This window comes from Empidonax traillii, unplaced genomic scaffold, assembly GCF_003031625.1.
Source record: "Empidonax traillii isolate 1590-97213 ecotype Southwest subspecies unplaced genomic scaffold, ASM303162v1 scaffold534:size827195, whole genome shotgun sequence".
NCBI lineage: Eukaryota > Metazoa > Chordata > Aves > Passeriformes > Tyrannidae > Empidonax > Empidonax traillii.
This window is the reverse complement of record NW_020955727.1, coordinates 57,663-71,318: the sequence shown is the minus strand read 5'-3', so window position 1 is coordinate 71,318 and position 13,656 is coordinate 57,663. Positions and strand designations below refer to the sequence as shown.

Sequence of the window (13,656 nt, the reverse complement as noted above, 5' to 3'; positions counted from 1 at the left end):
CTAGGGAGCTCTTGGTGGGGGTCAGAGGGTGAAAACTTGGAGACCAACACAGACTTCGTCTCTCCCTTCTTTTTGGCTTGCCATTAGAGGTTAGGGGAGCACAAGATAAGTCTCCCACTGTGGGCAACGCGCTCCAGAATGTGAATTTTTTAGCCACTGCTGCTTTTCTCCTCTTCCTAGCCTTCAGGCCAAGTGAAAAATATCATTATTTTATTTAACACAAAAAAAGTATGTCCAGGACGGAGGCAGATAAAAATATCATCTTATATATAAATAAATAAATATGTGTATATATGATATATTTAACAGAGTGTGGTGTAAATGTTTAGTAGGAAAAGCATCGTTTTAGAGAAATCCCTCAAAGACTTGCCTTGAAAAAGCACTTGGTGTGCTTCACGTGGAAATGGCTGAGCTGTTTCCTGCTCTGCGGAGCACTGAGCTGATGATCTGCATCTCCATCCTATCTACCAGTGCTTCTTTTTACAATCTATTTTCAGTTTTATGAGACTATTTCTTTGTTGCTATCTGTGAGGGAGGGAGAATCCACGTGAGTGACTGATAGGAATTGCTGGAATGGCTTTGTCTAAAGTTCTAGACAACAATAAAGCTGAATTTCGTACAGGAAGGAAAGATCAAGTAGGGATAACATTTTTATATCTATTTTTGTTAACCACCAATAAATGTTTTAAATGATGCTGTTGACCTCATTCTTTTTGTAAAATCAGGAGAAAAGATAGAGACCCGGGGAATTTCCTACAGAGCTTTATTGTTTGGTCTTCAAGCAATTAAATAGCTGCAGAAATGTTTCGAAATTGCAGCAATCTACTGGTTTGGCAGTTCATAGACTTTACTTCCTCATTGGTGATTTATTTTATGAAGTTAGTTAAAGTATAAGCATTTTTATTAGAAAACAAAAAGCTCGTAACCTGGAAAGAAGCTGTTGGTTACAGAGACCCGTGCTCAGTGTTGCTCCCCTTGCTCCTTTCCTGGTCAGCTGTAGGAGCAGAGCTCAATCTTTAGGGAGGTGCTCCCAGTTTTCTCTGTTTGTCCTCAGGGCCAGCATCATCTTGGATTTCAAAGAAAAAAAAAAAAAAAGAGAGATGCTCAGATTCAAATCAGAGCAAGGAAGTTCACTTTACTGTCTCTAATTGAATCCGAGCTCAGAGCCAAATTAATTCAATCCAAAGGAAGGAATGTGGTGCAGAGCAGAAGAAGGATATGGGAGCATTCCTTCCTGCTCCCCTCTGAACATCCCTAACCCACCTGATCTTCTGCTTCCAGCACTGATTTAGGAGCTGGAATATGGTGGGGCCTGTTAGCAACCAAAATCCTGACACAGATGGGATATTAGGAAGAAATTCCTTCCTTTAAAGGTGGGGAGGCCCTGGCACAGGTTGCCCAGAGAACCTTTGGCTGCTCCATCCCTGCAAGTGTCCAAGGTCGGGTTGGATGGGGCTTGGAACACCCTGGGCTGGTGGAAGGTGCCCCTGAATCCGTGCCTGCAATGGAATTACACAGAGGGCAATGACAGTAACTACCAGGAAGCACCAGTAAAACCTGCGCTGGAGTAAATGAAAGGGTGTGTTTGCCTTTCTCAGGGGAAGAGCTGTTTGATCTTCTGCTCTTATCTTTGCACTTGCTAAGCAAGAGCTTGGCAACAGGCAGCTGACAGTGGGGGCTTGGGGAAAGAAGAAGGAATGGGGCTGGACAACCCCCCTGGCCCTCAGAGCCCTGCAAAATCCATGGCACAGGGATCCTCCCAGCAGGTTTAAGCAAGGCAGAGGTTCCAACTTAAATAGACCCCCTGAGCAAAGCAGGGGTGACCTCAAGGAGGGCTGGCTCCAAGGAGGGCTGATCCCAAGGAGGGATCATCCCACGGCTCTTTTCTCAGCAGTGACCACAGGATGCTCATTTATGGATTGGGAAAAGGACTAATATTCTCCCAGCCTTCATCATTTGGGAACCTAAACACTACTGACTGTGCAGTAATTTCTTTAAAGCTTTAAATAAAGGCCCTGGCACAGGTTGCCCAGAGAGGTTTTGGATGCCCCATCCTTGGAAGTGTCCAAGGCCAGGTTGGATGGAGCTTGGAGCGACCTGGGATAGTGGAAGGAGGTGGGACTGGATGGGCTTTAAGTTCCCTTCCAACCCAAACCATTCCACAATTCTGGGATGTTTTTTGGGGAAAATTCTACCCTGTACCTCTCAGGACTATTCCCAAGTTTTTTCTGATGGTTTTTAGGTGGTTCCACTTGAATGTAACTGTTTCCCTCTCCAGGGGAATACACCAGCAGGAAGCTGACTTGTATTTGCACGTAAGGAGTTGAGCCTAAAGTCCAACCAGTGACAAGCCAGAACCAGGAATTAGTCACAAAGTTGTCTGAGGAATTACAGCCAACTAGGAAACAGCAGCAGAAAAAAATGACGTATATTTCCAGGTAAGTGAATCACGGTGATCAGTTCTGCTTGTGTACAAGAAATACACCACCTGCAAAACTTGTCAAAAGCGTGAGTTGATGTCCCAGCTGTCAGGAAAGAACCTCACTGCCAGTGGGTGGGATGTTGATCTCTGTTCAGATCCATCCGCAACTACTGAAATGTGTTCAGAGCAGTCTGAGGTGTAAGACTGAGCACAGGGTAAACCCAGGCCCTGGTCTATACCCAGAGATGCAGTTCATCATTTTAAAATTTGTGCCATTTTACGTGTGGATCCTCTTGCTGGTTAAAATGAGAACCCAGGAGTAGTGGTGTATATGTTGGCAATGGCAGGGACAGGGAGAAACCCAAATTATTTCTGCAAGTTGGTCCAGCCAATCCTGCTTGTGTCATGCTCCTGTCTGTCTCCTCCTCCCCAGACTCCTTCTGAGCATCCCTGGAATCAGTTCATGCATTTTGAGCACAAAACAGCAAAATTGGGGATTTCCTTTTGGGCTCTTGATAATTAAACCACAAAATCTCTGGCGGTGGCAGAACCCTTTGCTTTAGGAAGAAGATGCAATTGAAATCCATTCAAAGAAGATGCAATTGAAATCCATTCAAAGAAGATGCAATGAAATCCATTCAAAATGTTGTACCTGTTTCCCATGTGGATTTTTGAGGGTCTTTCCTTATCTTACTCCTTGTTTTGCCTCCTAAAAATGAATGACCGTGTTGTTATGAGGGCTGAGCTTTTAAAATCGCTTGTCCCATACAGGACGGACACATCCAGTGCTTTCCTTTTCCTCATCTCCCTGATTTGGGGTGATTCCTTTTTCCAGAAGTAGGTTGAAGCAACTGAACGGGAAGTCTCAGTCAGTGGGGGAGGTTTTTCTCAGGTAACAGGTGTTACACTGACTTATTAAGAATTAATCATTAATGAAGCGAGGTTTCCTTCCACATTGCTCTTCTCCCCACCAGGCTTTTGAGAGAAGATTAAATATTGCTTTCCCTGTTTTCTGCAGGGGGCAAGGAACACAAAGGTCTTGCCTTTGCCCTGAAATCCAGTGAACATTTAACTGGAGCCACTGCCGGTGGAATCCCCAGGGGAGATGAGGCACTTTGCACGCTCATGGATGGCGTGGGGAATGAGGAAAGGGGAGGAGTGGGATGAGCACCTCTCTGACTAATCTGGAAGGAACACAGCGATCTGGTCTCTGATCACTTTACTATATTTATCATGAAGTAAGAACAGATTTTTCCCGAGTTCCATGTTCCCTGGTACCTGCTGCACCTGCTGTGTGCTGTACCGGTGGTGCTGGGATTTCCCCCGTGTGTATGTTTGGGAACATGCAGGGCAGGCTGTTTAAGGCACTGCAGAGCCTTGAACCCCCTTGGAAACTCCACCCTGCCTTCCATCTCCTTTCACATCCCATGGCTGAGTCCCAGCACATTCACACACCGTGCTGGCCTCGGATCACACACTCATCAAACACCCTTTTTTTTTTTTTTCCATAGAAAATGATGCAATGAAAGGAAACTTTCTCTTGCAGTGGTTTAGGTGACATTCTTACCCTTTCTAGAAGATTCCCTCTTGAATCACCCTTTTGCCCTCTGCATGACCTTAGGAAAATATGCCCCTTTTACAAAGGAGCTGCGAAATTGTTGCAACAAGTGCTGGGCAAACAAGAGCCCGTCCGACACACCCCAGGCAACCACCAAACCTCCCCCAGCAGGCAGGGCTGGCCAGCTGCATCCCAAGGGCTTTCCATGGAAAATGAGCCTGCTGGTGCCAGGTTTCAGGCAGTTTGATGGGATGCAGTGGTTTTATATCAGCTGTCAGTGATCCAGAGCAGGGACTGAGTCCTGATGGGCGATAACGAGGGATGCCCCGGGAATGATCCATCCCAGGGTACTGCAGATTAAAGGGAGTGGGACTTGTGCTGAGGTGGGAGTGTGGCAGGAGAAAGCAGAGACAGGCTTGGAACAACAAGGAGAATTAAAGTGCCCAAGGAATCCTCCCCTCTGCATGTGCTGGCTCCTCATGGAAAGGGCAGAATAAGGGTTTGCAGGAAACCAGCACTGCCATGGAATCATGGGATCTCTGAGGATTGCTGAACCAGATCCCTCTGGCCACAGAAAAATGCTTTAGAGCCTGCAGCAGCTGCTGAAATCAGGACGAAATAAAACACATTCTTCTTGTTTAGATACTAGCAAATCTCTCATCCCAGCCTGTGTGAAAGTTCAACTGCTTCCTTTGTTCGTGAGGTGAAGGAGACTTTTGTCAACTCCAGTGTCTGGGGTTTCATTATTCTTTTTAAATAAGGGTCTGTTTCTCTGTTTATTAAAAGTCTAAACCCTCTTTGTACTCTTAAGATCAGCTTTTAGCAGCTGGGGTTTTCATTAAAGGTGCTGATAGGTCGTGTGTCATCACAGGTGACCTTCCAGGGCAGTAAAGGGCAGGTTTTGATTCTGAAAGTGAGGGAGGGAAAGATGGAGCTTTTCTACAGGTCTTGTTCCAGGCGAGGGCCCCCCTCGGCTGTGCCTTCTCATATCTCTTCCTTGCACCCAGGGGTGCTTTGAGGCCCTTCCCTCTCTTTGCCTTTCCTGTGCTGGGCATAGAAAGGGAAATCCCTGATGCAGAGTCCCACACATTGTCAGCCTTGAGGGAACAGGGCACTCACCGGCCTAGACGTGACTTCTGTATGTCCTAAAGGGTGTTCCTGACACAGCTCCTGCTCTTCTCCATGTGTGGGCGTTTGGGATGAGGCTGTTGATTGTTAGACTTGGAAAATGGCTGTGGAGGGGCCGGTGGGGAGCTGCCTTTGGTCACCCCTCTCACTCAAACTCTACTCTGGTTAAACCCACCAGATGAAGTTATTCCTGGCCCCCTCTGAACTGCAAAGAAAAGCAAAGACCCTCAGTGTTTATTTGTCGTGGAAGGGAAGCTGATCTTGTCCTGGGAATAGCAGAGGGGACAGCCCTGGTGACCGTGGGTGTTCCTGGAGCCACTGGATGACCTTCCTGGTGTTCCCAACCGTGGGCACCCCGGGGGAGGGACTCTGGTGTGACTCCCCATGACAACAACTGAGTCACCTGCCGTGACACAAACATGTTTCCATACCCAGAGCAGTTTATGGCCACGGGGATGCTCCTCGAGGAGAGCAGGAGGCAGAACTCCACCTTGGCAGGGCTCTCTTGGAGCAGGATTAAAAAAATCATGGAAGTTATGGAGGAAAACTTGTTTTTCCTCCATCTTGGCAAAGCCAGGCAGTGCACTCCCACATGTTATCTGTTAATTTATGGTCTGTTTGGTACCTTGTAAAACATCTAAAGAAGAAGTAACTGTTGCCCTCGAAGTTGTGTAAATTGATGATGAAACGGCAGCGACCAGCAATACTCCTGGAGTGTCACAGCTTCTGGGCAGACCACTCCTACCCTTCTGTTAATAATTACCCATGAGGAGGTCCTGGTTTATGGCAGAATAATATGGAAGTAGTAGAAGTCAAAAAGTAAACCTAATAATGTCTAAAAAATGATATTTTGTCTTGTTTTTGTATGAGTTCCAATGTATCCAGCAGAGAAGGGGAATTCATGGCCTCTTCCAGTTGGTTATCCGTCCTTCCCCACAGGACTGGCCCTGACGTGGCTGGGTGTTGTGGAGGACGTGTTGAGGAGCACTTGAGGATTGCAGAGGGAATCTGGCCATCCCTCTCCCGGTTTCATGGGAAGTGTCACTCCAGACTAACCTGCCGTGACTCACTAGGCCATTCTCCAAGGAACAGTTTCGTGACATCAGCCTTGACATGGACAGGGCACTGATACTGCTGTGACATCTGCAGAGCCTGGAACCTTCTGGGATGACACTGGAGGTGTTGGTGTCCCTGAGCAGTGCCAGGTTGTTCTCCTCCCTCCCCACCCCTCTGCTCTGCCTCTGCAGAACGTTCTCTCAGCAAACCCCTTCCTGAGTTTGGAGTAGTTCTGCTCATGTTTCCCTTTGTCTGGGATTCCCTGTCACCACCAGTCTCCCAGTGAGCCCCATAAACTGGCTCTCCAAACTGCATGGCTGGTTGTCCAGCCTCGGGTGATTCCAAACCCCCCTGTAACCTTCCCTTCATAACATCCCATTATGTTTTCCACCCCTCCCTTTCTGCTTGAATTCCCTGAGAATGGTGAGACACAGCAAAGCCTTTGACCAAAGCTGTTTCCTACTCCTGTTTTCAGGACACCCACAGATCTTCCAGTGCAGAGCCATGTGCTCTCTGAGCCTCCCTGCTCATCTCCTCTTCCTGCAGCTCCTCTAAGGTTTTCCTTGCCTTTGGCATTTCCCAGTCAAGGTAAACAGGGTAAACTCTTGGAAATGCAGGAAACCAATCCAAGGTGCTTTGTTGAGAGTCTTGGCTCCACATATTTCCAAGAGCCACACGAAGGTGGGCTTGGCCCTCTCGGCCGCCTCGGAGACTGGGACCTTCTAATAAAATTCACTGTGTGATTTCCTGTCTCTCCATAAAATCCTCACCCTTTGAGCTGGGTACATTTCCCAGCACGTGTCTTTGCTGGGCCCGTTGTGAACAGAGGGATGGAGGGTCCCAGTTCCAGGGCTAAGGGAGAGCAGGGAGCTGCTTCCCATCACCTTTCCCCAGGGCAGGTCCTGCCCGGCTTCCTGAGCCAGAAAGAGCCCTGGAGGTGCCAGTGAAGGGGTTTTCCCACCAAAATACACAGACAAGCAATAAATTCTCTCTGGATGACTTTCCCTTTCTGATGGAGGACAGATATCCATCCAGCAATGGATAGAATTGCAACAGCACAGCTCCCTTTGCCCCCAGGAGCTGCCATCCTGCTGTGTGGGAGCAGGATGCTCCTGGAACACAAAGCAAAGGCCCCCCTCACCGTGTTGCCTGATGTCCAGAAGGAATCTGGTTTGGCTCCCTGTTCCAGTTCTGTGGGGGTTTTTTTGGTAGATGAAAAATCATCCCCAGCTATTACTGAGGGTTTGAGACACCAGGTGTAATTGGGCTGTGAAAGGGGAGGCAGGGCTGAGCCTCTCAATTGGGGCTCAAATAATGATAATGATAATGATAATGGTTCAATTTAGGCTTTATCAAAGAGCAGGGAGAGGGAGGACAGAGAAGGCCGTTTGATCACAGGGTGCCCATCAGCCAAGTCATAACCTGAGGCACACAGCGGTTCAGGGAGAGGACAGGGCTGGAATTACCTGTCTTTCTGTGCCTCTGGGCAGTGGAGCTGCTCCTTGGGAAGAGCTGGGAGGGTATGGACACCTGGCTGGATGCAGGACAGTGCTCAGGGCCGTGCCCTGGGCCGTGTTTGTAGTGGCAGGACAAGGGTCAGTGGCTTCCAACTGACAGAGAGTAGGTTTAGATCAGATATTGGGAAGAAACTCTTCCCTGTGAGGGTGGGGAGGTCCTGGCACAGGTTGCCCAGAGAAGCTGTGGCTGCCCCTGGATCCCTGGAAGTGTCCAAGGCCAGGTTGGACGGGACTTGGAGCAACCTGGGCTGGTGGAAGGTGTCCCTGCCCATGGCAGGGGTGGGAATTGGATGGTCTTTGATGTCCCTTCCAACCCAAACTGCTCTGTGATTCTATGATAACACTGACATTGGCATCTCCCATAATTTCTGAGAGCATATAAATATTGATAAAGCTGCCAGAAGTCCATTTAAAATATCTCAGCAGGTGGGACAAAGCCATAAAGAAAAAACGTTTATAACAACCATTACACTTATCAAGTGGTGCCCAATTCCTGCTTTACGACAACCCACGCTGTAAATCAGTTTTCTGGGGCTGGTGTGAGTTTATCCCGGGCTGCAGGTAACTGTGCAATATAACCATAAAAACCCTGCGTGTCTCCCCGGAAATCTCCCGGGGCAGGAGCTGCTGCCCCAGTGACCTCCTGCACACCCAGGGCCCGGCTCACTTCCCAGCACTGCTTGTGATGAGATAAAACCAGCTGGATCTGCCCCCCCTGCCCCCTGAACTCTGTCCCCGCCGCTGCAACCGGGACTGTTTGCATGTTAAAAGCAGAGGGGAGAGGTGAAAGGTGAAAGGCACCCGGTAGTTTGCCAAACCAGGGAATTTCTGCGGGGCGGGGCGGAGGAGGAGGTGCGGGAACGCCTGTGCCCTGCCTCCTGCTGCAGGGGATTTAACACGGCCAGTCCTGCCTGGAGACACCGCTCTGCCACCTCCGGCACAGCACGCATCCCTCCAGGACACATCCCTCCAGCTCCCATCCCTCCAGATCATCCCTCCAGATCATCCCTCCAGCTCCCATCCCTCTAGATCATCCCTCCAGATCATCCCTCCAGGTCATCCCTCCAGCTCCCAGTGAGGGAGGAGCAGGCGTGGGGAAGATGAGCTGCCACAGGTACCCCGTGGATGTGCAGGCCGTTGGCTTCATGCTGTGCAAAAAGCAGAAGGTATGTTAATTTTTATTTTTTTTCCCTTTTTTTTTTCTTTTTTTTTTTTTTTTCCTCCTGAAATATATTATAAATTAGGAAACTAGAGGGTTTGGGACTTACTCTTCCAGGGGTGTGTTTGCTCATTCCCCACAGCGCTGGGATTAGAGCCTTGGGATGTAGGACGAAGGGATTTTTGTAATGGGCTTAATACCATAAGAAAATTATTATCTTGGATTTTGCTCCCTTTCTGTCACAGCGCCATAAAATCCTCCTGATTTCATCTGTGATTATCCATTTGGAACCCTAAAATCAAGGAGACATTTTTGTAGCTTTAATGTTCAGTTGAGTTTTTTAGTGTGATACTCTCAGCCTGAAGCCAGAACAGCTCGTGGCAAACACTGATTGCCTGGAGGCATCTCAAATGAAACACTGTGATTAAATTGCTTTTCTTTTTCCCTTTTCTTCTCCCAGAACTACATGATGTTTGTGACTTGGTCAGACCAGAACAACATTCTCATCTACCGGACATTTGAAGACTTCAAGAAATTCCACGTAAGTGAGTTTTGAGTTCCTGACATGTCAGGATTCCCGCCCTGGGGAGGGGGAAGGAGCCCAGCTGGGTGTCAGGGAGGTCAGGAATCACTGTTCTCTCCTTCTCCTGGCTTTTAGAAAGAGCTGAAGAGGAAATTCCCCATGGAGAGTGGCTCCCTCAGGAATTTACCCAGGTTTAAAGGTAAGAATAAACCTCTGATGGACCAACAAACATGTGAGTGGACAGGACAGTCATAGCTGGGGACACAGACTGAAGCCTCGAGTCTGACCTTTCTCTGGAACAGGCTGAGCTCTCTCCTGCTCCTGGCACAGCACCACTGGGTTACATCAACATGCTTGGGTCTAGTACAGACTTAAAATAACCCAGAAAGGCCTTTTTAATAGATAATTGCACTTGGGAAATTAATATTACACTTAAATATTAGCCCAGAGCTTCTTGAAATATTTGCATGAGAAAAAAAGATAAATTTTAGATGTTAAAAATCGTATTAGGAGCTATTAAAAAGGACAGGGAGGCAGGGACAGTGACTTGGTACAGTTTGGGATGGGGCAGGAAGGGTGGTGGGCGAGGACACCCCGTGATCAGGTAAAAGATGCTGCTCCCAAAGACATCCAAACCCACTGCTGTCTCACACCAACCAACTGTTATTTTAAAGGTGTGACAATGCAGCACAGGAAGGGTGGGAAGCTGAGCAGGTGCCTGGAGATCCTGAAACTGCTGGAAATCTACTCCCAGGAGCTGCTGAAAAGGGACGCAAGGATCTCCCGGGGCCAAGAAGTGACTCAGTTTTTCAAGGCACAGACCCAGGACCTCGATCCCTCCTTCCCTGAAAACAGGTGGGAAATCTGAGCTGTCCTTTTTGTTTGTTCACAAAGCAGAAATGTCATGGAATGGGCAGCAGAGCAGGGAGGTTCTGCTTTAATCTCAGTTTATGTTGTCTCTGATGCCCAAAGCTACTGCATGAGTGATTTTACCAAAACTAATACTAAACTCAACCTTCCACCAGAGTTCTTGATGTGAAACTTTGCCTTGCAGTGTTGTGATCATGCCATCAGAATTCAGAAGGGAAAAGAAGCAGCAGCCCATCTCCATCACCCTTCCCCAGGCGTCCCAGAGCTACCGCTGCATCGAGAGCTTCGAAACCAAGGACACCAAGAACAGGACCTTCACAGTGGCTCAGAAGGAAATTGTTGAAGTGTTAATCAAGGACATGACTGGTATGTTTGAGGGGATTCTTCAGTGTCAGGGGTGAAGAGGCAGGTCGATTCACAGCCCAGCAAATGCCAAGGTAGTGGCAGGTGTTTGTAGTTGTGTGCTTACCTGGGGGGACAGTGAATGTCCCTCCTGTCTCTTGTGTCCCTTATCCAGGGATTACGGTCATCTCTCAACTTGCAGGCTGCTAAAAACTGGGTGTTTTGATCTTTGTAGGGTGGTGGCTGGTGGAAAATGCAGACAAGCAGATTGCCTGGTTCCCAGCCTCGTACCTGGAAGAGCTTGATGTCCACGAGGACGTGCAGAACACCTTTAGCTCAAGTGAGGAGGGTAAGTCTGCTCCTGGCTCTCTGGCACACCGTGTTCCTCCTTCAAAAAATGAGTCCTGCAAAACCCCACCACTTTATCCACTGCTTGGGGTCCCCACCTGGATCTCTGGAGCTCTGACTCTTCTGGTCAGCTCTGCCATGGAATGACAGAATGGTTTGGGTTGCAAGGGATCTTTCAAGGTCATGCAGGGACACCTTCCACCAGCCCAAGTTGCTCCAAGCCCCGTCCAACCTGGCCTTGGACACTTCCAGGGATCCAGGGGCAGCCACAGCTTCTCTGGGCAACCTGTGCCAGGGCCTCCCCACCCCCATCACAGAAAACTTCTTCCTCATATCCAACCTAAACCGATCAGTTTGGGGTCCCTGAGCAGCCAGTCCCCCTCAGGGACACCTGCCCCACAGCTGAGCTGCTCTGTCACAGGCGTGGGGGCACTTTCTCCAAGGGGCAGATCCAACCTCCCCCTCCTCCCACAGGCAGCCTGTACTTCGTGGTGCAGCCCTACGAGGCCCAGAAGGGGGATGAGCTCTCCCTGCACAGCGGGGTGGTGGTGGAGGTGCTCAGGATGTCTGACAACGGCTGGTGGCTCATCAGGTAAGGAGGCTTTCCAAAGTGCTGCTCCCCCAGGGAGCTGGGTACCTGCTGCAGGGGCTGCTTGCTCCTTTCTCCCCGTGGGGGGTGCACCCCTGAGCTGCACGTCCTCGCCCAGGGATGCTTTCCTGGTCCTCACACCCCACGTACAGCACGGGGCTGGGCCCTGCCCTGCTCCCTGCCCTCGGCCCGAGCTGGCCAGAGGGCTCCTCTCAGTGTCCCTTCCATCCCTGCCCTCAGGTACAACGGCAGCACGGGCTACATGCCCTCCCTGTGCCTGCGGCCCTACAAGAATCCTCACCACAAGCTGCAGACCATCATCAGCTGCGGCCTCAACGTCTCCACCCCGAACCTCTGCTCCTCCCTGCCCGGCCCCCAGCCCCGGGGGGAGGCCGTGGCACAGCCCAGGGCACAGCCTGGCTCTTCCTTCGACCTGAACAGAGAAGATGGGAGCTCTCAGAGGAGCAGGTCCAGATCTCTGCCCAGGGCCAGCTCCACCTCGGACCTGGAGTCAGAGAGCTCATCCCTGAGCTCGGGGAGCAGCAGCGAGCAGGGCGCCCGGCTGGGCTGGCAGCCCGTCCTGTCCCGCTCCCTGCCCGAAGTGGAGCAGAACAGGAGCTCCCCTGCCCTGGCCACGCACAGCACCAAGTCCCCACGCCTCAGCCCCAGGGACAGGAACGACTCTGGCTTCGTGGAGTCGTCTGCAGCCGACCTGAGCTCGCCCCTCCCCGACCCCGAGCCGGCCACGAGTGTCCCCAGGGTGCCGGCGCGGCCCTCGGCACACGAGATCCTGCAGAGGTGCAGCACCGTCACCAAACGGGCCCTGCAGGGACACAGCCCCCGGCCAGGCCTGCACACGCTGCATTAGAGCAGGGCAGGGCACAGGACACAGCCCAGGCACAGCCTGGCACTCCCCCAGAGCCCCACAGGAGCGTCAGCCCTCGGACTGCGGCTTCCCAGGGACACCCCTGGATCCCAAGGAACGCACCCACGGACATCCATCCCCTCCTTGGGCAGCACCCGTTCCTGCTGCAGCTTCGCAGGCACACTGGGAGCCAGAAGGGAGTTACTGGGAAAGGATTTAGTGGTTTAACTCCTCAGGGGAGTCAGGGCAGCTGCGGATCCAGCAGCTCCCAAGTCAGAGGTCACTTGGAATTCAGTAAGTTCTCCCTCAGGCAGGTGTTTATCCTGCCATGCAGGACGTGAAGAGTTGAACATTTCACAGTCACTGCTGCTTTACTGCCCACACCAGGTGAGCTGCAGCCACCCCAGAGGGCAGAGAAGAGTCACCAGAGTGACTCAGAGTCACCGATGGCACCCCAAGCTACAGCTACTGGACTGTGGGAGGGATGGGATGATGCAGCTCTGTGATATCATTTACCTGAACCCCCTATTTTTTATATATATGTATTTAAATTGTTTAGGTTTTGGTGTTAGTTTGGGGATTTTTTTTACAGTTTAGATCATTTTAAGTAGTGGAGAGGCCATCAGATGAATTGGCTGCATCTGCTGAATGGCTGTGAGAACAAAAAACCTGCTGGGGAGGAACCTCATCCCTGGCTGTTCCCTCCAGTTGTGTCTGTGCAGGAACAGGAGCACAAACAGGGCTGTCACAGCTTGTGTCCCACTTGGGGACAGGGACAGAACAATGGACAAAACACTCCCCCTCCTAGGGAGTCACTGAAACACAGCCATTCTCATCCTGACCTCGTTGCTAGATTTGAGTTGGATAATTAGTTCCAGGAAAATTAAGACTTTTCTATACATTGTTGGCTTTAATTGTAGTTATGCTCCCTGTTAATATTTTTTAGAAACATCTTGTGAGATGTTTGTGTCGTTGTGAATTTTATACATTTTTGTCTTTGAAATAAAACACATGTAAATATCTCTGAGTCTTACACTTTAAAAATTTGCTACCTGGGGAATTAAAATTGTGCTTCTCTCCCTCCCAGGTGCTAAATTTGGGGTGGGCACGGGTGAGAGACCTGCTTTGGTCCAGCCTGCATTTTGTTCAAGCAAAGAAAATATTTAATGGCACAACAGTGATTGACGCCCAGGGCCCAGCTGGGCTTGGGGACATGATCTGACATCGCCAAGAGTGCCTCCCAGCTCCATAAATCCCAGTCTTCAAACCCCAGTAAAGC

General features: G+C 50.1%; 1 protein-coding gene across 1 annotated transcript; it reads left to right on the top strand.

Annotated features, from left to right (window-relative positions):
- Positions 1 to 8,527: 8,527 nt before the first annotated feature.
- NOXO1 (NADPH oxidase organizer 1) lies at positions 8,528 to 12,380 on the top strand. The gene is made up of 8 exons (XM_027897251.1): positions 8,528 to 8,847; positions 9,301 to 9,381; positions 9,499 to 9,562; positions 10,038 to 10,218; positions 10,418 to 10,599; positions 10,811 to 10,924; positions 11,398 to 11,515; positions 11,753 to 12,380. The coding sequence occupies exons 1-8, from the start codon at positions 8,782 to 8,784 to the stop codon at positions 12,378 to 12,380; spliced, it is 1,434 nt and encodes a 477-aa protein (XP_027753052.1). The 5' UTR covers positions 8,528 to 8,781.
- Positions 12,381 to 13,656: the final 1,276 nt, after the last annotated feature.